The sequence below is a fragment of the Anticarsia gemmatalis genome, chromosome 9, assembly GCF_050436995.1.
Source record: "Anticarsia gemmatalis isolate Benzon Research Colony breed Stoneville strain chromosome 9, ilAntGemm2 primary, whole genome shotgun sequence".
Classification (NCBI taxonomy): Eukaryota; Metazoa; Arthropoda; class Insecta; order Lepidoptera; family Erebidae; genus Anticarsia; species Anticarsia gemmatalis.
Window position 1 is genome coordinate 9031347 of NC_134753.1, and position 24177 is coordinate 9055523.

The window sequence follows — 24177 nt, forward strand, 5'->3', positions numbered from 1 at the left end:
AATGTTCAGAAATAATTCGCTTGCAGCATACAACATGGTAGCCGCGCGACTCACTGACCTCCGCGCAGCCGATAGCACTCAAGTGCCTTTTAAGAAGTGAGTACCATTTACCCAATATGTTTTCATACCACTGACACCTTTTGTAATATTTCATAATCTATATGCTCAATTTAGGATTTCATTTCCTTTATCATTCTAATCATATGTACCTTGTATTCACGCTGCCCGAACAGAAAATCAGGTAAGTTGCCGCTTTATTTGTGCAGATTTACGACGTTAAGAAACGCTAAAACATTTTAATAGCGCTGAGGTTTTGGTGCCATGCCGACCTAAACGCTTTCGCTGACGAAATTTTTATTTGAAACAGATTTAGAGAACGCGGAATATCGAGTATAGTGCAGTGTTTGCGGTTCACTGCAAATTGGGTATGGCCGGCGTCGCGGTGCGGCGGCGAGGCGCGCTACTGGGTGTCGGTGCGCGTGTCGCCGGCGCCCGCGCCCACCGCGCCCTCGCCGGCGCCCTCGTCGTCCGACGACGGCGGCTTCCTGCCACGAGTGCGGGCGCCGCTGCGGCCCAGCGCCGCGCCGCCGCTATTCCGCGCCTCTTCGCCGGCGCTGGCGCTGCACTGGCCGCCCTGGCCTCCATGGCCGCCCTGGGCCGCCGCCTGGACCCCCTGGTCGCCGCTCCACGTGTCCGATCTCAGCTCCGTACCCTTCCCGAGCTCCGCCGACGGATCCTTCCCCACGCCGCCCTCGCCCTTCCGACTGCGGTCTCTGCGGCAGGGAGTGGCGCCGGCGGCGGGCGCGGCGCTGCGTCCTCGTGCCCGACCTCTGCCCCGCCACGGGCGGCCGCGCGGGCCCTCGGAACCGCCGCCGCCGCCGCACGAAGCATCGCCGGAGAGCCGCTCGTCGTCGAGCGGCTTCGGCAGCAAAAATGCGTCGTCGCAGCACAACCGCAGCTCGCGCGCCGGCTCGCTGGCCGAGTGGCGCCCGCCGCCCTACCGCCCGCCGCCGCCTGCGCCGCCCCCGCGGCCCGGCTCGGGCGAAGTGGGCGACGCGGGCTCGGTGGACGTGCACTACGAGTGGGACCGCGCCACGCGCACGCCCACGCCGTCTACGCCCGAGCGGCCGCGGGCGCGCGCGTCCCGGGACGACGTGGAGGCGCGCGTTCGAGCCATGAAGGAGGAGTTCCTGGAATTCCGCAAGCGCCAGGCGCTGCGGCGCCGCTCGCCCGAGCCGCTGGCCGCGCCGCCGCCGCTGTCGCCCCTGTCGCCGCTGTCGCCGTTGGCCGCGCTGCCGCTGTCGCCGCCGGCGCCCGCGGAGACCGTGTGCTGACTCGCCGGCGCGTTTGTCCGAGAACCGTCGCTCGTTCCCCACCGATTCCCTCGATTTTATCGATCCACGCTCGATCTCCTCCTCGCATAGATCAGACGAAATTAAATTTGAGTCCCGAATTTACTTACGTTAATTTAATTTGGTAAAACACGTTTTAGCTTGAGCGTAAACGATTCGGGCGCGAAATATACGCGACGACGGTCGACCGTAGAGATCGATCGTGTTTATAACGGCCCGCACATCCGACAGACGAGGGCCGTTCGTAAGTAGCTATGATTTGGTACGTTCACTGTTTATGTAGTATTTAAAAGATCCCACCAGGTGACTGGCGTTACGACCACGCCGCCGGTAACCGTTATTATAAATAATAGATACTTAGAAAACGATGACTCGAGTCGCACAAGGATATTTGCGACTTTAATAATGTACGTATAAAAAGTGGATGCTGTGGCGTTTCATACTCGCACTGCCTGTTCTCCTATCTGATAAATGTCAATTAATTGTTCGATGTAATCTCATGTAATCTGAATATCAACACGTCGATGTTTATATTTGCGGACTCGATCAAAGTATGCTGAACCCCGGGAAATTCCGATTCGATTCTCATAACATTTGCATATTTTGCATACACATTTAATAACTCGGTACCGAAGGTGATTACTATGAACAGAGCGTGCCATATACAGGTCAAAAATATTGTTTTAATTGTAAACTAATATGGACAAGATGTTCGGCGAGCAGCCAGTGCGAGAGACGATCACCTTAACGCTTTAGGTATGAGCGGGGAAGCATCCACGACACCGCTCATACCAACATTATATTGTAGTTATTATTGTAACTAATTACGAATAACGATTTACTAAAAGAGCACCTGCGGCTGGCGGTGGGGGGCGCGGCCGCACTGCCGCACACCATCGAGCTAATACTTTATTTGACGATTTGAAACAATTTATCGATCAACGAACCTTTGCATTTCGTCGCATGAAATAAAATATGTAGAAATTATATAAAATTCCTCAATAGCAAATTAGATTGGAACAGCTCTAATTAGTCGTAGCGTCGCTACGGCGTAGCGGCGCCTACGACGCAGCGCCCGCCGCATCCTCGACCGTCAAGTCCGTGAACTCGTTTATAATATACAACAAAATAATCATTAAGTAGATTTTAGAAATAATTTAGATTGATACAAAACGTGTAAACTCAGTTTTGTTTGACATTTTTAAATGAATTATTATTTTACAAGTACAAATTTATTTTATTTGTTTAATTTATAAAGTTACAATAATTTAAAAGGAACAACTGTACATATGTAAAAACATATTAGATATTATATACATTTATTTATTTAGGTGTGGTGTGGTATGATTGAGGTTCTGAAGACCTATCCGCCAGTGGTCACTGTCACTGAGAGACACTGCTCACTGTCGCCATTGGACACTGCCGAGTTAACAACTTCCCACGTTTATATTTAAGTGCCCTCTTGTATTGATCACGTATTTGTTTCTATGTTCGTGTGACTGACCGACTCACCGACTCACCGACTCACCCGGCTCATCCGGCTCACCCAACTCACATGACGTGAAAACGAGCGACTCGACGTGGCAATGCCCGAAGTAATCGCAATGATACAGTCAATTGTTTGTATCATTACTCATCTATTCACTAAGAATAGTTTCAATCAATTTTGTATGTACTTTTATCGTATGTCTTCAGTTATCTCAGATGTTATTTTTTATTATTTCACAAGAAATATTATTTAGCCATCGGTTCCTTGAGCAATCCCACCTATATAGTTGACCAGTCAAAACGAAGACTGTTTAGTGTTATGTTCGTTATTAGGTTTACTTATTGTGTCAAATGTGCTCTTAGATATTTCCTTGCACGTGCAAGTTGCACTTTTTGTACCTATTGTTTACAACGCAGATGTTTTTTTTATTCGGATATCGAGATAAGGACCTCCTAAAAATAAGTATAAAAATGTACGCTTTAAAGAAATTGAAATAAATTACTCATAACAAATAGATAGGTAGGTATGATAAGGTGTAGTTATTTATGTGCGTGCATGGAAGCGTCTGATGCCGAGAAAAACGGCGCGAGTGCGTCAGGTGGACACGTGCCGGCTCGAGCCGAGGGCCGGTCTCTCTGTCCCCGGCACCGCCATGTCCGCCATGTCTGCCTTCACTACACACTGGTTAACGCATGTAGACAACGCAACGTGTGCCTTACTCCGCTCATGCGAGTCAATCTGGTACATTCTCGCAGAGCTCAGTTAGGCTAGCGATATATCCTCAAACTAATCCACAGCGTGATACTAAATGACTGCCAATATATCTGCCATCGTTAAAATTAACTCTAGACACAAAATAAGTGATATTAGAACATAGTGGGATGAGTTTGCGTTGTCTATATGTTATGTGACATGGTTGTGGTGCACATCGTCGACAGAGTGCAGTGGCGCTCCGCTCGGGCCGCACGCTATGGTGACCCAGTCTAATGTAATGTTACGTCAAAGACAGCGAACAAGCGCATCATTAGTTCACTGCTGATGACGTTGTAGGATTAAGCTACGTATAACGACACAATAGACCCTTGTTTCGTTTTATTTTTTAATTGTTCTCTAAGTAATTTCCGCCATAGCATACACTTAGAATATTAGGATCGACGATTGTGCAATAAATTATCCACTGTTCAATATAAATAAATTATACTATGTTAAAATAATTATGTATGTATATGCTCAATATTTTCGACTGACCAACTGTAAAAAAATATTATCTGTAAATTTCGAAATCACGATCGTTTATTGCGAATTTATGCTTTGGTATAGAAATTGTTACTTTGCGATATGTCAAACGAGATGAAATTAGATAATGGAATACGAACAAATTAAATGATTGGGCAAGCTTGATTCGTAGCCGCCTGGCCAGCGTGATGCAGGCTTCCTGTATACATACAATCATACATAATGTATATGTACCTAACTTGTGATTCTTAAAGTTTATGTTCACCGTGGCAGGCATATCACGAAACTGCATAATACTTACTTACAATAAATAGTTCTGTTTTTAATGTTTCATCTTATAGATTAATATATATAGATGTAAATATTTTTTTGATTGGTTTGGTGTCATTCGACGAGTGATATGAAGCGACCACGGATATTATATCGCACACAATACGTAGGTGCACGACTACAATCGAGTAGTGTGTGTAGGTTTTATATTATAATGCCTAAATCACTCGTTTATCTGAAATTATATAAATGCAATCAATGTAACAACCACCAAGACTTAAAATTCAATTAACGTGAACTGTTCACAACGTATGTACTTAGGTATTATTTTGACAAATTTATTATAATTGTACGTACAAGAGTAAGAAACAAGAGTAATATATACATATAGCTCAAACCATGTGATATCTAGTCTTTTCCATTATAAAATTATCCTTCCTTTACATACTAAAATTTTCATTAAAATTCGCATTTTCACTTATTTAACCCTCACAAATAATTACTTTGTGTATTACTTAGTGCCTCCTACTTACTAGTTTGTCTGAATTTGATCGATGTCAACAATAAACAGGCGCAGGCCCTCATACGATATCGAAACATTTATGTATCTTTAATGCTCTATACTTCTTCTTTCGTTTATTTTGTATACTTACCTAAGTCAAGACTAAGATTAAACATTGCTGATTAAAATAGCCCAAAACTCATTCGACAATTCTAGACTAAAATGAAAAAGATAGCAATATTTTAGATTAATGTAACTAAATCGTATTTATCAGTTTGTATAAAGAAAAGTAAGTAAACGAAGTTATTTGCACATTGGCAGAATGTAATGCGGTGAAACAGGGCACCCAAATATTAAAAAGTTAAGGCATAATGCACAATATCTCAGCACAATAAGTGATATTAATAAATACTTGAATATTCAAAATATCATACTGAGCACTTTAACTGTTACTCCAATGAATCCACAATAAGTTTGCCTCGATTGAAAACAAAATATGCACAAGCAACATTTTTATAACTCGAGTAAATATCCATTTTCATTTTTAGAATATTTTTAGTTATAAGTGTTGAGATCATGTGTTTACTGTGTAAGCACAAAAAGGATTCAATTCAAAAAATACAATAACGTTGCTATGATTATATTGTTGTATTATTTCACCTGCGAAGGTATGAACAGAGTAAGTAGTCAATGTAAAAAAACTAAATAATTAAAATGTTGATACTGATATGATATTGATTTTGAGGTAGGCAGGTACTCTTATTTAAATGGTAGGTATTAAAAAACAGCCTATTTTAATAACACCAAGAATTCTACATAGCCAGTTAATCTTACGTCACACCCTCACTTCCCTATTGAAACCGTTCTACTGAGAACCAACTGCCTATATGAAAAATTGTGATTGAACTCAGCGTTACAGTAACTTTTCATAAAGATTTCATGTTATCCAATATTTTACTCACAAAACATATCTGCAAGGTAAGTATCTACATAAATATAGGTAAACACAGATAAGGGTTATGAATAAACCATCTAGATGCTGACATGCTTCCTATGAAAGGAACGGAAAAGTGAAAAACAGTACACATGCATAATACATAGTAACAAAAACAAGTTCTTATGACATACATATATAACCATAACTTACTCGTCGGAGTCGATGATAAGCAACGTTAACTCTATTTGCAATTCTACAATACCTAATACCATTTTGAGCAGCAAGCATTTTGAGCAATGGTTCAGTCTATTTGCACTAAAACAGTCGTAATTTGAACACGTTCACACGCTAAAAAATGATTCTAAGACAGTTGATCACACACATCGGTTTCCTAGGTGAGTTATAAAATTATGACTTTAGGTTCAAATGACTTGAAAGGAGTTTGAACAAATTTGAATTGGTATACTTGCAGTTGTACACATAAACGCTCTTCCATACGAAAACGAATACGGCCCCGAATACGGAGATGAATGGATATTGTTTTATGATGACGAAGGCAACACCCATGTCATGAACTTTTCGACTATACCTAGCGATTCACGAGGAATGATATTTGGTGACGCTTACTATTACTTGTACACCAGGTAAGATTTTGTTTGTATAAGTATGAAAGTACCCTACAGATAACAAGTTATAATTATCCTTTATATTATTATGACTTCGAAAGACAGTGAACGGAGCTTAATAAATGTAAGTAATAGATATAACAGTGCCCTGGTATCCAAGTAGAAAAAAAATCTGGAACCTACCTACTTATTGAATTGCGATGCACATTTTTTACATGGTTTTAGGGACAACGTTGATCCGGAAGAGTTATTCTTACCCACAGAGGAGAATCAAGTATTTTCAAGCCAATACTTTAATTCATCCAACGCTCTCAAAGTTGTTACTCATGGTTGGTTTTCGAGCGAGCAAACTACGTGGATTCAGCAAATCAAAGATGAGTTTTTACTAAAAGACGATTATAACGTTATAACAATTGACTGGAGCGAAATAGCTAGTAATCCTATATACCCATGGGCAGCTTTTAGTACCAGATATATTGGGAAGAAAATAGCAAAGCTTCTAGACGCTATAACACTCTCATATCAAGTTGATGGTAGTAATATGCATTTACTAGGTCACAGTTTAGGTTCACAAATAATGGCCTACACCGCTTCATATTCAAATCAAAGAATTCAAAGGATAACGGGTAAGATTATTTTAGTTTATGATTCTGTTTACGGTTAAAATATACCTACCTAGATTGAGGCACCAGATTGTAACTAAAAGCTGGGTAACACAGATAGGCTTAACAATATTCATTCGTATTCGTAATACATCTATACTAATCTATACTAATATTATAAAGCTGAAGAGTTTGTTTGTTTGTTTTTGTTTGTTTGAACGCGCTAATCTCGGGAACTACTGGTCCGATTTGAAAAAATATTTCAGTGTTAGATAGCCCATTTATCGAGGAAGGTTATAGGCTGTATATCATCACGCTACGACCAATAGGAGCAGAGTACCAGTGAAAAATGTTACAAAAACGGGGAAAGTTATGATTCCCTTATGTGACGCAAGTGAAGTTGCGCGGGTCAGCTAGTAAATTATAAATAAGCAAATTAAGCTCAGACCCCCGTTCAACTCCTTCGCATGCAGTCGGTAGCTTGTTATGTACATATAAATACAAAACAACCGCAAACCAAAATTACATTGCTTGGCTGCTTTACGGCAGAAAAAAAAAACTTCCGTGTCTACTTCCAGTAGGCAATAAACGTACCTGTACTCAAACCATAGATCGTTACAAACTTTTTTCTTTTCAGCATTAGGTGTTTGTAAACATTTTTCACTAAATGATTGTTTATTTTATTTTTTTCACCTACATCTGAAGCTTTTGATCGATGCATATTTTTTTTTGTTTGTTGTTATTTCTAGGATTGGATCCTGCCCGACCATTTTTCGAACTTCCAATGATGCCACAAGAATGTCGTCTAGATAAAACTGACGCCGTATTCGTAGATATCATCCATACATGTGGCGGAATATATGGCTACAGGAAAAGTCACGGTCATGCTGATTTTTATCCAAATAATGGCAAGGCAAAACAACCAGGATGTGAAGGCTTTCAAAATGTTATAGGTCTGTTATTTCACTTTGCATTACGTACCCATACATTTTTCAGACACCTAGCTTCTCATTGAACAAACTAGTGACGATTTTCCTTTTTATAAAATATTTCTGCACCCGACTTACAAGACTTACAAGGAAAAAACTGGTTTGTTTCCGGACATGTAAATAAAGTAATAATATTTTGCGCCCCGGCAACATTTTAGGAAAAAAGAAATTTGCAACTAAACCTTACAAATAATATTTCAGAAGGTTGCAGTCACGGTCGTGCTTGTTTATTTTTCCGAGAGTCTATCAACTCTGAAATTTCTTTTACGGCATATCCTTGTGAAAATTGGGAAAAATTTAAAAGTGGAGAATGCAGACAAAACTTTACCTACATGGGATATCAGGCTACAGAAGGAGACTTCGGCGATTACTACCTCTACACGAAGGATGAATCGCCTTATGCGCTAGGAGATCACTAAATATATTTATCTAATGCGTACTAATATCATGAAAATGTGTTTGTATGTTTTTCATTAATGTCAAAATTGAGTGATTTATCATAATATCCTACTTAAACCGCTACTATTTTACGTAAAACTACAAGAAGACATTGCCTTAACTAAAACAAATATAAATCGCACAGATTTGCAAGCATTTGGCTATACGGTATTCATTTCGAAAGTAATACAAGATACCGAAAAATACTTGTATTCGTTGTGTCAAGGTATTATTGGAAATGAAAGGCCATAAATATTTACATAGTAGGAAATAATAGTGAAACAGTGAAAATTATAGCGAATATGTTTATTAATGTAAAATATACAGATATCACTAGGTACTCGTATTCATAAATATTACTCACATACGAAATCATATTTTACAAAATAACAATACTGATAATTTACATGTGGATGGAGAAATATCTACGAATAAAGGATACATTGCTTGTTTATCACAAATCACTGTGCTTAGATGGTAATAAAATATTCATCTAAATATTGTGTTACTGCTATTTAAAAGTTCGTGTTCACTTCCTCGTGTTCTGGAACAAAAAAAAGTAGTGTGAGTATTTATTGCCATATTACATTAATTTTCTCCAAATAGGTATAAATTGGTACATCAGAAATAAAATAAGTTATGCTTCATTATGCATCAGTCGGGAAAAGAAGACAAAAAAAAGGTATTCATCATGGTAGGACACGAAAATTTGTTAGTAGACGACAAGTACTGTCAAATAATTGGATTGAGTACGTACATTTTCATAAATATGATTTTGATATAATTTTCTTCGGACGTTAAACGCAGGAAACGCGCCAACGGCACTTTGCACTGTAAGAAAAAATAACATTTTAGCACATAAAAGAAGATTGTCTTAACCATCATACGTTAATAAAAAAAATATTATCAAAAGAAAAGTCATCAACGATTCGTTAGTCGTATTATATTCAGAAAAAAATAGTATGAATATTCTTCACTGCAGACATATCGTTGTATTGAAGTTAATAAATCAAATAAAAAAATTAAATGACTTTTCTTTCCATTTTTTATCAGATTTCATAATAGGTTATGCTTCATTATGCATCAGTCGGGAAAAGAAGACAAAAAATAATGAATCATCATATAAAAAGTCGACGACTTTTAAAATTAAACAACAATATGGACAGCTGATAAGTTTTAACAATCAGAGGTCTAGAAAGATGATCGAGACAGCTAAATCATAAGATATAATGGAACTGTAGTTAGCTTTCACCAAGACAGGCGGTATAATAAGAGACATTTTGAGATTTCGCCCTGAACGCTAATGTCGAATTTGTACGAGAAACGTTGAATAATGAACATTGTGATCAGTACTTCGAAGTACTAACGGCAATTTTTTTGAACTATTGAAGACTTGCATTTCGTATAGATGTCTCATTTTTGATCACTTTAGACACTCCTGTTCACTGTCCACTTGTCATTTAAATAATTTTGATGCCTACCTTGCACTGCTCAGTTAGCTGCAGCAATCTTTGTAGTCAAGGCTTCTTTTTGGCAACCTGTAAATAGAAAATTATTTTTAGTTAATACCAGTAGTATCGGATATAACGGAATAATGAATTTATAAACTCTCAATTAATTACTTAATTTCAAATATATAATTCAAAAAACGTAAGTACCTGGTAACATCCCGGCGTCAGGTCTAGCTAAAAACGGACACCTGTGAACATAATAAAAAAATCATTAGTAATAGGCTGAGATTATTACAATTCTTTGTACTAGCTACCTAGTACGTCTGTGAATATAAAGGTAACGCGTTAGATATCGACAATAAACAACTTAATATATTTTTTATGATAAGTATTCTCACAAGATTATTTCTCCAGATTAATCGAAATATTGGTATAATCAGGATTATTTTATATTAAGAATTTATACGGTTGATACAAATTTGAACTTAAATAGTTGATATCCATTACTGGATTATAAAAAATTGGAGTCGTAGGTAATCTCGGAATGTGTAAAAAATATTTAAGTTAACTGTATTTATTGATGATAAATGAATTAATCATCAATAGCTAGAGAATCAAGGATAAGTATAATTCGGTTCACTTCTAAAAAGTAGTCATAAGCTTTACAAGTATTATAATTATTATGCTATTTTATCGAAGTCAGATGAAGCATATAGTTTATTGATTAGGTATGGTCAGGTATTGTACCTATGGAAACATTATCTTTAAGGGTCATTGTAAAGAAAACTCACTATTTAAATTATAATATTGAACCATTTTATAAAATTGTTGTTACATAAAATGAGAAAAGCTTAGAGGTTTTCCCCACAGGCAACATACAACAAACGCATGGTAAATAAAGTATAATGGACATAAGTGCGTTTTTACCTAAAAACAGAGTTATACTTTGCCCCAAGCTTTACAAGAACATCATTGAGATGTTCAATGACAAAATATTAGTTTCTTTATTTTTATTTTCGCTTAAATTTAACCAGTTTCCATCCTTTATATATAGTTCCATGCGTTATTAGCTAACTTGGTGTTGCTTAATTTTCCGAACTAATAAACAAGAGTTGTCTTAGAATGATCATAAGACAATACTAATATGTGTATTTTTTTTTCCAATGTAGGCCTGTGTAGTATGTGCAGTAATTTATATAGCAGCTATTATGTAACTCAAGAACTGACAAACAAGAGATTGTCGTTTGATTTGCCATGTAAGAGCAAACTGTTAGTCTTCCACAATACAAACTATAAATAAATTGTGTCAATAGTTCTTTGTTTGTCGTTGTTACACTAGTTAGCTAGCTCGTCAATGGGTATAACGGTAATAGTTTGCCAATCCGACCGCATCCTCAGGTATTATAACGTTCATAATAAAGCCATTATTAAATATACCTAGCTAATACACAAACGTGTGCTTCTCCAAGTTTCATAAGTCTGAAACATCCAAAGGTACAATACATGACCCAACTTTAATGTTACATCTCAGAGAAGAAATAAATATTAACTAGCCGTTTCTAAATAAATCGGTATTATAATAATGTAAGAAGAAATCATAGTACCTAAATGTATTTAATTATGTTTGTCACTAGAATAATATAAGGTACCAATAATTATGTTCGACAAATATTCTTTTGAATTCCGCACATCATTTTTATAATTTTATCGTCGTCATAATCTTACACTACAATGTAATTTACTCGGTAACAGTGTTTCGCTGATGTAAACATAATATTCGATAAGTAAACCGGGTATAAATACATTACAATAACGAACGAGACGATTCGTTAACGCATGCTAATGTACCAATACTTGATACTTTGAGTCGATATTACTAATTTGTCATAAAACTCCAATTAAAATCATACAGGTTAAAGTTTTTGCATAGGAGACTCGCTAAATAACAAGGGTAGAATAGTTAATATGCCACCCTACATATTTAGTTAACTTTATTGTGTCCAGTCAAGTTAAATAATTGGGTAGGTACCAGTTATTTAACAGATGATAGTTATAATCAGTACGTGTTGCAATCAAACTTACCAGTACTCAGACATTGCCGAAGAATTTGAAACATAGATATAGACGGATCTTCTTTGGAGCAAATCTGGTTTCTTTATGTGGTCTTCATGTAACTCTCCAATCCTTTTCATTATAGATTTACAACGAGGTAATTTCTTACTGAGGAAAAAATATTAAACCCAATATCGAGCCCGCAAACAACAAGAATAGTTATTATGAGAGCCAATATGTATAAAATAAATTAAAGAGAAATAGGTTTGAAAACCCAAAACGCTGCTGAACAAAAACCACAATTGAGAAATGTGTGGGTAGCACGATACAAATCCATACACGCCTTCATAGATTCCACTAGATAGTACCTAGTTATTGCAAAAAATGTCGAAAACATGTTTGCAAACACTTTATTATTCTCATTACAGGCTTTAAGAAAAACCATGAGTTTAAGCATCTCAATCGCTTCGGAATCACTTCATAAATAAGAGATGTTGGTAAAGAACGAATAAATAATATTCGAAATTCAGACTTATTAATAAAAAATAATTTCTTGTACTACAACAAACAACGACAAATCGATGAAGTAAGTGCAACATTGAATGCTATCCTGTATGAATAAATCACTGTACTGAGTATGTAAGTAAAGTTATCAAGAATAAGATGATAACAAAGATGTTAAATCTGCAACGGTTGTTTTTTAAGCGATGGGCACCATGTAAATGCCAAAAAATAACAAAAATAGGACAACATTGATATATAATCTCGCTCTCTAAGTATTCTGAGTTGAAGCGCAGAAAACTTACACATCACAGAAAGAGTTTTAAAGTAATTTTAATTCCAAAAAAATACACCACCTTCCTCCTCAGATTCCAATTACTTTCGTTAGAATCAGGCGATACAGGACAAAGGTCATCACTTGAAATTGGCTAAAGTTGACGGAAGAAACGACAATAGTTAAGATTTAAGATATTTTACATTTGTAAATAATGTTATGATAGTATATGCCTTGGTAAAGACGCTATATTAGTAGAAGATTAAATAATGTAATTAAACATGATTATTTGTTTCAAAGGAAAAAAAATAGAAAGCTTTTTCCTACATCTTTTAAAATTGCGTAAACACAATCTTCATATTCATTAACACTACTGTGAACTAATGATACCGGGCTTAAATCGTTTATAAATATAAGTTTTGTAAACAAATAAAATAATTTTAAAAAACGTACAATGAATATGACGATTTATGCGTACTTTAGGATACTTATTGATTATAAATAATACAATGTTTTGTTATGACAAAACAATGCATTCTCCATTTGCTGCAGCATCGTCTCCGGCCGAAATGTCCGCTACAAGCAGCGAAACCATGAGGATTGTTCAGTAAAAAAAAATATTTTCGGCACGTATAAGCTTGTATTCGTAAACTCATGTTTTAATTCTTATTTTGAAGTTTGATAGCTTGATTATAAGCGAATATAATTATACATATAATATATTAACATTTTGCACACAATATCACACGAGCGACAAACTACAAACTTAAACGCAATGACACAACACTGAGTGTGAAAGCGCCATTTAACGGTTCTTACGCTGTTAAATTGCTGGAATAAAAAATCTTACCGGTTTAAAGATTCGAATGGTATTCTCGGGTGTGCTAGTACTAGCACACCCGAGAACTACAAATCTGAGTTCATTCTTTAATCATGCTATATACAGCGATTATGCTATCACTTATCATTTGCGCAAAAAATCTATCAATGCAGAGCCTATTCAGCGCATGTAATTATGATCTTGATTACGATCAGTTACACAAAATAAGTAACAGATTAAGTTAATCACGACACTTCTAGTCGTTTATTCCTTTATTTTAATTTCATAAAAATACCTTAATTATTCAGTATGTAATTTATATTCATAGGCATACGCCGAGAGGTTTACGTACAAGATAATCATTTGGCATTTTGCCTTAAACTAAAGAGGCATCTGGGAACCGCATATAACGATTTATATATTCTGTGGAACCTCCGCCCGATTTTCAGTTAAATGTTTACAGCACTCTTCGTCATTACTATGAGTCGATATACGACTACGTAATAATTTAGAAGAAAACTAAAAACAGATAACAAATTAATATTCTCTAAAAAGTGTATATTTCACGTAAATATTGACCCAATATCGTGATCACAAGAAACTGACATAATGACAATGTTTATCAGAAACACCTATTTGTTGCTAATGCACGATAATATAGTCGAAACTACGGCGAGACATTATCAGGCTAAGTTAATGTACCTAATTAAAAGACATACCTGATTGCTTACATAAACACACACGAATATTGGAATGCGCAATCCACACAATGAATGAGCGTTCGCAATGAGACTGCGTTATACTCGAGCTAGGCGGATGAAACACGAGAACCGCCGCTTATTCCACAGGGATAACGATTTTCAGCGAAAACAGATAAAAAAATTGTGTGATCTGAAAAACATACGGCGACCACCCAAGCTTATAGAATTTCTTAACCTGTGATCCGCGGACCCCTGTGGGTTCATGAGTATTGTCTATATGGCTCCGCCGTCTTATCCAAGGATGTTTGAATCATATTTAATTAATAAATGTCACAAAGTCTCGTAATCGCTACGTTTACTTGGAACCAAACTTCACATTAATACAGTAAAAATTGTTTTATTATATTTTCCTTACATACAGTTCCTTATAGTCCTTGAAAGTATGCTTGGCTTTCTAGGGGTCCACGAACTGAAAAAGGTCAATAAACTCTGCACCCAGAGATAATTCAGTTGAATGAATGACTTATTCCATCTTACATATCATCCATAAATATCGTAAAACGACAAATACTGTAATGAAGAAACATTCATAATAGTAAATTTTTGTATACAGTATTATGAAATCCAATCCAAGAAATCTGTCAGGCTACGTACGCACTAACAGGCGGTTTGCTTAGTGCTTAAAGCCTTTCAAATCGCCCAGCTGTTTTTTTTTTGTCTGAATTACAAGAATTTTCACAACGGCCGCGCTTCGCGCTTGGCCGCGCTCGCAAATACGTAGGTGATCAGGCTCTCCCCGCTAAGTCTGACGCTGCCTGTCACTGCTTACGTAGCCTTAATTTCGTTAGAAAATACTTTACCTGAATCTGATCAAATTATTGTCAATCGATCACTGTTGCGACCTTCGCTCAGAACAGATAAAAAAATGTCGAATAATAATCGCTCATACATGGTACCAAATCAAATTTTGTAGCCCATGTTTGCATTTATAAAACTGTCAAATATACTTAATGCTACAATCTACTCTGTTACTCCCATAACTCAACGAAATAAATTAAAGTATATTTTTGATTAATATCACTCAAAAAATAGTGGTGGAATTACTGAATATTTACTTAGTAACCCCAAAGAAAATAAGTATCTTTATAGATCTGAATAGGTGGAAATAAGATTCATAAATTATTTCATGTCTTAAGATTTTATTTACTTAGTAAAAATACTAATTTAAGAAATATTAAATAAAAATTTCACATTCAATTCACTATGCACAGCTAAATAAAACAAGTAGATAAAATACAAAATCACTTCAAGGCGGGTAATATAAATAAACTAAAAAATTTACTATCAGAAGAATCCTTGCACGCTTAATACACTCTCTTCTATATGTAATTGCACGTTATTCTTTATAATAATCAAAGGCCAGATTATTTTTCAAATCTTTGATACGTGTATTCATACTGACGAGAAATTAAATGAATGTACTAGAAATCGTTAAATTTTACGCACGGGGGTTTATGTCGTAGCCATTTCAAAGAGAGGTTAAAAAATAAGTGTGTAAACTGAAGACTTAGACTATGAGAAATTATATAAATGGATGACGATGTATCCACTTACTATTGTTATACTTCTACAACTTCGTGGGAATTATGTTCCTTTAGTTATAATGGATAATCAAAATCCAATTTCCAGATGATGACAATGAAACGTTAAAGTTAAATTAATATAACATAATATGTTTAAAATAAATAGTTTCTTAACCTATTTTAAAACATGTCCAATTACACTTAATTCAACATTTCAAGTTGTCTTCGAATTTTCTGACCCACTAGGTATAAAGTAACTAATTGATATAAGAAATTAAAAGTGTTCAATGAAATTCTTCAGAATTTTAACGAGAAGATACAACTAGCTAACTAACCCTAAAATATTATAATGACACTTATTAAATCCGCCGAGGTCGTTGATTAACCTATAAAAATCAGACTGACTCAAATGCGTCTATGTTAAATAAAAACCTGTCTTTAGCTAGAAATTAAACTCAATTCTTGTGATATCAAATTAAGACATAACTATTATAGTATACTTAGTAGTCAAAATTAAACGATATCGTGTAAATGTGAAAGCTCGATAAATATTTCTAATGCCATAAATAATTAAAACTGAGGTCTGATACGAATTAAAGTAACAGTCATCCAAATTTAGGTCTAAGTTTAAAAACATATTATTAAGTGCAATATTATTTAAGTTTGAGCCAACTCATAGATCGTGTGCCTGGTGAAAATAGTGATGTTTTATAGTCATGTGAATGATTACGTCCTATTGTTAATTCTAACTACTTAAACATGATTAAAAAGCGCATTACTTGACCACTAATATTGAATAAGTCCGAGTACTAAGAAACAATTTATGAGTAGGGGCGAGATCTTGTTAATGCTATCACTTTCACAACGTTGCGTCTTCGAACGTGAACAACGCAATATAACATTGAATTGTATAAGAAAATCATGTCAATTAGTTAAGAACATATTTATTTAAAACGCGTCTATTTGTATTTTATAAACCCCGCAAATAAGATGAGAGCAAGTGATACCTATATCAGATGTTTTCATCAGTACGTCCTTAAATATTAAAATTCTACCTATTTGGTCTGCCTTAGCGACAAACAACATAACGCCTAAGCTACCGGCTTATTATTTGCTGTTCTGATGATGTGATTATGTGAATGACTACATACTATCTTTTATATTACGTGATACAAATATTTTCTTAAGGGCAAAATGCTAAGCCTTTGGTTAGTACACATAATGGGTTCGTATTAAAGGTATTTCGTATCTTATTTTACAACATTTTAGATTTGCACGTATGTAATGGTAGTATATTTGTGCATAAGTGACAATAGTTACTACCCATAATATATGTACTCAAACCAAGGACTTAAATTTAAGCAGAATGCTTCACAATGGAGAGCACAGGGGCCGAAACAAATTCTAAGGTCGAAAATACTGATTTTACTGACCAAAAATTCAAAAATACTGACCAAATACTGACCATTTCTAAACCGTTTTTCGGGTGAATGGTGTGAAATAAAAATAAAATACAGTCGAATTGAGAAGTCAAAATCCTTTTTTGAAGTCAGTTAAAAAGCCTATTTTCGGTTATTGGTCTCCACAATCCCAATAGTCAACAAGCACCACCTTTTTATTGTATTAAAAAGCTTTTTATATTGTTATTAATTGTTATTGTATTATTATTACAATGCGCTCATAGCCATTTGTGCTCACCGGTCGGTAAACGATCTCTGGGTTAAGCAAGATGGATGACCGCATAGTGGTATTTGTACTGAGCGTCTCCGTGCTTCGGAGGGCACGTATAAAGTCGGTCCCGGTTGTTGTCGATTAAGATAAGAGACGTTAAGCCATGTCAAAGGCCTTTCAGTCGGCTTGGACAACTTTGACTCTAGGTTGACAACTAACCATACGATAGATAAATAGATCATATTGCAAGTGAGTAATACGCATTCATGCAAAATTGACGTACTCCAAAAAACTCCAGAAACGCTAATAAACTCCACTAAACTTCAATAAACTCTAATGAACACCAAAAACTCTAATAAACATCCCGTCTTACAAATTTTCAATCAGGTTTTACGAATTTTTGTCAGGTGACGTGTCTTCACGCGAGTTTAGAAGTTTTTACCCATTCCAGAAAAAGTGCGCAGCGGCGCTAAAGAATTTTCACTTCAAAAATACTGATTTCAAAAAATAGTAAATTTTAATCTGCTATTCTATTGAAGTCATGTGATGCTTCAATATATACGTAGATCATCCACATAATATAGAGCATCCACAGCAGCCCTCTGATATCATCACTGGGCAAATCGAGAATGTAAGATTGGCCAACAGCAGAGGAAAACCAAAATATTATTGAATTTGGAAAAATACTGACAATACTGACCAATTTTCGAAAAAACTGACTTTTACTGACCAGGTCCAAAAATACTGACTTTTACTGACTTTACTGACCTGTTTCGGCCCCTGAGAGCATGGTAAAATTACACACTACGGGCTCTATGAGAGCTGGTTTAGAAGTTTCGACGACGTTTGTTAGGGTAATCATCCATTTGGCGCGGTCCGTCCCAACCGCGGTTCGGCGGCATGTCGTCATAACCTCCTCGTGGCATGTCGTACTGGTCTCTGTAGCCTCCATCCTAAGTAAGCAATCATAATACTTTCCAATAGATGTCACTCAATAAATGTTGATTACCAGTCATTTTATACATTGCATATTCTACATATCAACAAAAAGTAAATGCCGTTTCGATTTGTATCCAGGCCGAACGATAATACGCCAATACAAGAATGTATATTAATAACTAGTGCAAGGTTAAAATCGCGCTGACTTATGGTAAAATATGTGATAAGTATTTACTAGGGAGCAAAAATGTCAGGATCTGTGTTTATTTGTAAATAGAACCACCAGCCTTATGACTGACTTATGCCAACGCATTAACAATTTTATGAATACCTACAAACATCATCTTTCTGAGCATCATTTCTAATTCCTGTTATAAATTTGTTGCAACATTCCAAATTGCACATGATAAGTACAAGCTAAAATAAAATAATATTTTTTACAACACTAACCTAAATTTTACAACCTAACGATTTAATTAAAATGAAACTAGCTATCTAGCAGTCTGACTCAATAAATTTTATCCAGTTTAGCTCTCAGTTCAGCCAGTGTAACTGGCGCTGATACTTCAAGCAATCCAAGGTAAACGTGGCACGTTCCCAATAATTTTCCCATATATGTAAGAATAGGGTTAATGAAAATGCAACGCAAAAGTTTCATTATGAAATTCAGTTTTGCTATGAAACAGATCGACTAGTGGAGAATGCCTCGAGCAGATGCTAATAACATTTTATAATGTTAATATTACGTGAATAAAACAATATGTGTCCTTTGGAATATCCTCAGCGCATTATGATTTATTTCTTGGATCATTGAACTATTCTATATCCATATTCCTTTTTTAAATACTTGCTCATTTGAACTAGTTTTTTTATATCTGAGTAGGCAAATTTTGGTGGTTACAAGAACTCCTGTAAGTCCTACAATCTGGTGGACATTTTAAACTGAAACTGTCTTGTTTCATGATAATGACCCCAGGATTTTATAGTTGTCTGCGCAAACATATACAAAGTGGCGAAGAAATCCTTAACGTATTTTTACCATGTTGAGAAAGATTATAACATACATTTCGGCTTTAAACCGCTCAAATAGTTATCACGTAAAAAATGAGGAGTTTTGAGAATAATCGGAACTGATTTGCGCAAAATTTCACACGTCTTCGTGGATTTAGTCTTCTGTAATCGTAAGCCAATATCAATACTTTGTTCGTTAGCATTTTTATATTTGCGGCAATATGTAGGTAAGTATAGTTAGCAAAATATTTTTCTTTCTACTGTACTTTCGCAATTACATCTATTGTACTCATCTCGACGAAAACAATTAAACCGCTAATGACGTAAGTACTTATTAAAATTTGTCTACGCTGATTTTTTTTTGATAGCCTATATTGCCCCACTGCTGAGCGTGTATGTTGTCCTATCAGCAAAAAAATCTTCTAGCTCCCTACATTTCCGAACAGCAGCAGTTCTCAAACCAAACGTCAACGAGTCCCACTTAAAGCTTAGTCCAATCAATCTCTAATCCAATAGAATGTAATTGTGAAAGTAAAGTACACCTTGAGATATTTGTTCCCTAGTAAATATGGTGTTGAAAAACTGTTATTCATGTGTATCATCAGTTTGAAGATAACTTCATAACAAATAATGTAAAACATAATAGCATTATGTCATAAATAGAGAAAAAAACAAATTTATATAATCTTTGTAATAATCAGTTCTAAAATTCAAAGTTAAGTCAGATGTTAAATAGTATTCATGTACAATAAGCACATATTGGCAAGTATTTAGCTATGTAGCATATACACTAGTCTTAATGTCGTGCCAAGTTAAGTTACTAAGTTATTATTTGCCTTTACATTAAATATCTTGCCCCATGAGTAGGTCTTCTAATCGAAAATATAGGTAAAATTGGTATGTATATCTGAAAAGTTTGTTTGCACAACAGGTTCAATCGTTCATAATATAATTATGTAGCATGGAAAAAATGCGCGATGCGCTAGAACAGTTCTCACATGGTAACAATAGAGGATAAAAATAACTTTGCATCACTGAATCCAGGTGATTTTATAAATCACCATCATATTCAATGACACAATTTAGGATAAAAAAGATCACTCACCATCGGCTGTTGCTGGTCGAACATGCCCTGCTCCTGGCGATCCAGCATCGAGTTTAAACGCTGAGCCTGTAAAATGATATCTCTCATAATCCATTCACGGCATAGCGTTATCGCATACGAGACCGTCAACAAACTGTCGGACGAGCAACAGCACACGTAAATCACCTGCACAAAGAGCGTGTTCTCCTGCTGGCGGCGGCGCAGCTCGTCGTCCTGCAGGCGCATGCGCTGCGAGAGCTCCTCCTCCTGGCGCAGCAGCTGCTGGCGCTCGGCCTCGCGGCGCTCGTCGGCGGCGCGCTCGGCCATCTCCCAGCTGCGCTTCTGGCGCTCGCGGTCCTGCTCGCGCTGGCGCAGCTGCTCGCGCAGCAGCTCTGTCTCGTGCTCGTACCTGCGGGGCACCGGCGTTAGTGGCTGTGCGAGCGAGCGCGGCGTGCGGTCGCACCTCTATGTAAGACGAAAACTCACTTGGCGTATTCCATCTGCGCCTCCAGTTTCTCCTCCTCCGCCGCTAATTCTTTCTTGAGCGCCTCCTCCTTTTGCCGGTGCAGTTCGTGCAGTTGTTTCCACCTTGTGCCGTATTCGTGCTCGAAACTGCTCGGTTCCGAAAATCGCGGGCCGAGCTCGCGTGCCCGCAAAAATTCAGGGTGCTTTTTAGGTAGATTTTTTTCAGGGTAACCGTCGAGTTCGTCTGGCTCCTCGAAACTTTCTACGATAACCGGCCGAAGCGATCTAAAACATTGGATTTATTATAATTTTATGACGAAGACACTAACGCTGTAAAAAAACTATTATACCAAATTACACTTACGACGTCAGGAAGAAGCATTTCTCAGTGCAATTACGAATGGCAGCCAGTGCGCTCGGTTTGCGTGCGAACTCTACTACTCCTTCACCAAGAGTCTTTCCTCTATCATCAACTTTTACATATGCTCTCTCAATTTTACCGAAAATTTCGAAAGCACGATACAAAAGTTCATTTGACACAAATGGTGGCAAGTTTTTGACACGAACAGCACTGTTGTGGGGAGCAAACCTCACTCTTAGTGTTCTTCCATTTCTCATTTTGCCATCCAACTCTCTCTTAGCCTGCTCTGCATTCACTCTATAATCCATCTTAATAAATCCAAAGTTTTTCTCTTTATTTACAAATAGTTCTGCTGGTTCACCATATGGTGCAAACAAACTCATAATTTCTTCCTCTGTCACATCACCAGTGAGATTACCAATGTACAAACGACTCCTTCCATTAAATTTAACTTCAGATTGATCAATGGGGGGAAGATCTGTAAGTGGCCCCACCAAATCTTTAAGCTTGTTAGCAAGCATTTGTTCCTGAAATAAGTTTAAACAATGAATTAACTCATTCAATTTAAGCACAAAGCAGGATTTAAAACAAAGATATGGCAAAAAAACAAAGATATGGCAAAAAATATCAATTTTAATTGTGACTTACTTCTCGCTGCACTGGTTTTCCACCATCTTGTTGCTGTCCACGCATATTGTTCGGACGCTGTTGATTACGAGCAGGACCTGGACCACCAGGTTTCTGTCCGAAGGGCTTGTTACCTTGGTTAAAGTTTCCACCTTGTTTATTGCCAGCACCACCTTGAGCCCAAGATCCACCTCCCTGCTTGTTACCTCCAAAGTTTCCATTCATATTCTAATTGAAAACATAAATAAAAACGTATTATTATTTAAAATTACCAACTAACCACACAGAATACAAGTTAATTAGCACAACAATATAACAACATACCCTTTGCTGGTTTTGATTAAATTGCTGATTCTGATTAAACTGCTGATTTTGATTTTTTTGCTCCACATTCACAGACTTATCTACTTGGTCTTCAGGCTTAGACTGAGTATTCGGAACTGGCTTCTGCTGTTGCTGCTTCTGCTGTTGTTGCTGCTGTGGTTGCTGTTGTTGTTGTTGTTGTGGTGGCTGCTGAGGCTTCTGTTGTTGCTGCTGAGGCTTTTGTTGTTGCTGTTGAGGCTTTTGTTGCTGTTGTTGTTGAGGTGGTTTATGTTGCTGCTGCTGCTGTGGGGTCTGCTGTTTCTGTGGTTGAGCCTGCTGTGGGGGTGCAGACTGCACTTCAGGCTTTTGTTGCTGTTGAGGCTGCTGTTGTTGAGGTTTAACATTTTGCTGTTGATTTTGTTGCTGTGGTTGTTGTAGAGGTTTCTCAATGGACATCAATGGCTTCACCTAAGGAGACATAATAGTTCATTATAAATAGACTAGCTATAGCAAAAAAAAATATATACTGTTAATTACTAGTTGCTGATCCCAACTTCGTCAGCATATAAATTTCTGGGGTAAAAAAGCAACCCTATAAAGAGTTAATCAAAGTTTTAAACCACACATGTACAAAATTTCATGAAACTCCATTCACCTTATTGTGAAAGAGAAAATCCTCACAAACAAGTATTAAATTTATGTTATAAGTAGAAAGTAAGTAATTGATTTGTTGAAATTACCAAACCTGTCATTAAGTCCAGAAAAGTTTAATTGGTTCAAGTGCAAATTGGTATACCTAGGTGCTGCCTAACAATTTGAACTATATCGCTACCTAAGTACATAGCAGTAAGGGATATTTAGGTTGACTTGAATAGAAGCTTAGCTTAGCGATGGCGAGAGTTATGGCACTTCTATCGCCCGAGTGTGTTCTGCACTGGGTCTATGCTCTGTTTGTTACCAACTACAGCAATTTTTGTGTGAGTTGTTTAAGCACCTATGTATTCGCAGAAACGTGGGATTTACTTTGTATAAAAGATTCTAATTCAAGTTTTAACCTCATCAAATTTAGCATCAAAGTAGGTAAGCACAGGATCACTATATGTATATAGACTAGTATTCGGGAAAGGGCATGCATAAATGTATCATATCAAAACCAAATAAATCCATATCTTCACGGGTGTCTACTATTATAAACAGATTCAGGTCATGAAATAAAACTCCACGACGCAAACCCCTCGAGCCATTACAAAATGGCGCCGATATATTATTAGCTTACGGCATCTTCATCGATCGAGTAAACAGAAAGGATTAAAAGAAATTATGATTATTTCAGCCTCGAACTTAACGATGTATAAATAATTGATAAATATTGATAAAGGTATGTCACTTACGACTTACCTCGTTATTAGGCCGTTGACCTCCTTGTCCGTGATTATGATTGTGATTTCTTTGATTCGGATCAAATCTAGAGTTACGGAATCCGCCTCTGTTGTTCCCACGACGACCCTGCCTCTGGGGCTGTGGCGGGCCTCCGAATCCCCTATGATTTCCGAATTGATTCATAGCGTGCATTTGCATTCTACGAAAAAAATATCAAGTGAAAGTCATACAGTTATTTTAAATGTGTCTGCCTAGCAGAATAGTAAAACTTCTTATCTTACCTACAACTACTAAAAAGATCAGTAATTATTTTCGTCGAATAGCACTATACGACGAAATGTACTATTAAAACGCACAAAAAAAATTCACCACACGACACACTTTTTTCGCGTACCGCGATCCGAACTGTAACTCGACCGCAAGAAAAGTAGCATCGATCGGAAATGTAGGCAAGCGTTCAATTCAATATGGCAGCGTTTCCGCTAGCGTAGCTCTTTCCAAAAGTATCCGTTT

At 36.8% G+C, this 24177-nt stretch overlaps 3 protein-coding genes across 12 annotated transcripts in view; 2 read left to right on the forward strand and 1 right to left on the reverse strand.

Moving 5' to 3' along the window:
• The window catches only part of tutl (immunoglobulin superfamily member turtle), a 52883-nt gene extending 47393 nt beyond the window's left edge, over positions 1-5490 (forward strand). For 6 of the 7 annotated variants that reach the window (XM_076118758.1, XM_076118764.1, XM_076118763.1 and 3 more), the window contains 2 exons: positions 27-96; positions 368-5490. In XM_076118758.1, the coding sequence (XP_075974873.1) occupies positions 27-96; positions 368-1334 (1037 nt within the window). In that variant the 3' untranslated portion in view covers positions 1335-5490. Of the gene's footprint in view, positions 1-9; positions 97-367 lie in introns of all 7 variants that reach the window. The other variant, XR_012959625.1, reaches the window with a different exon arrangement.
• Positions 5491-5985: 495 nt separating this feature from the next.
• On the forward strand, positions 5986-8591 carry LOC142975738 (pancreatic lipase-related protein 2-like). Its single transcript, XM_076118767.1, has 5 exons — positions 5986-6181; positions 6259-6430; positions 6638-7038; positions 7764-7967; positions 8205-8591. The coding sequence occupies exons 1-5, from the start codon at positions 6142-6144 to the stop codon at positions 8420-8422; spliced, it is 1035 nt and encodes a 344-aa protein (XP_075974882.1). The 5' UTR covers positions 5986-6141; the 3' UTR covers positions 8423-8591.
• Positions 8592-8731: 140 nt separating this feature from the next.
• On the reverse strand, positions 8732-24111 carry LOC142975737 (protein no-on-transient A-like). 4 transcript variants are annotated; one of them, XR_012959626.1, is made up of 13 exons: positions 23946-24111; positions 23683-23863; positions 22306-22752; positions 22003-22209; positions 21358-21881; positions 21015-21278; positions 20715-20937; positions 20550-20615; positions 18263-18447; positions 10100-10140; positions 9923-9979; positions 9199-9272; positions 8732-8985 (listed from the first exon to the last, which is right to left on the reverse strand). XR_012959626.1 is itself a non-coding variant. In XM_076118766.1 (10 exons), exons 2-9 carry the CDS (start codon positions 23860-23862, stop codon positions 18322-18324), a joined length of 2037 nt encoding a protein of 678 aa, XP_075974881.1. In that variant the 5' UTR covers position 23863; positions 23946-24111; the 3' UTR covers positions 15420-17202; positions 18277-18321. The 4 variants fall into 4 exon arrangements, 2 of the variants coding, with proteins under 2 accessions (XP_075974881.1, XP_075974880.1); XR_012959627.1 differs by lacking the exon at positions 18263-18447; XM_076118766.1 differs by lacking the exons at positions 8732-8985; positions 9199-9272; positions 9923-9979; positions 10100-10140 and adding an exon at positions 15420-17202 and having other exon boundaries at positions 18277-18447.
• Positions 24112-24177: the final 66 nt, after the last annotated feature.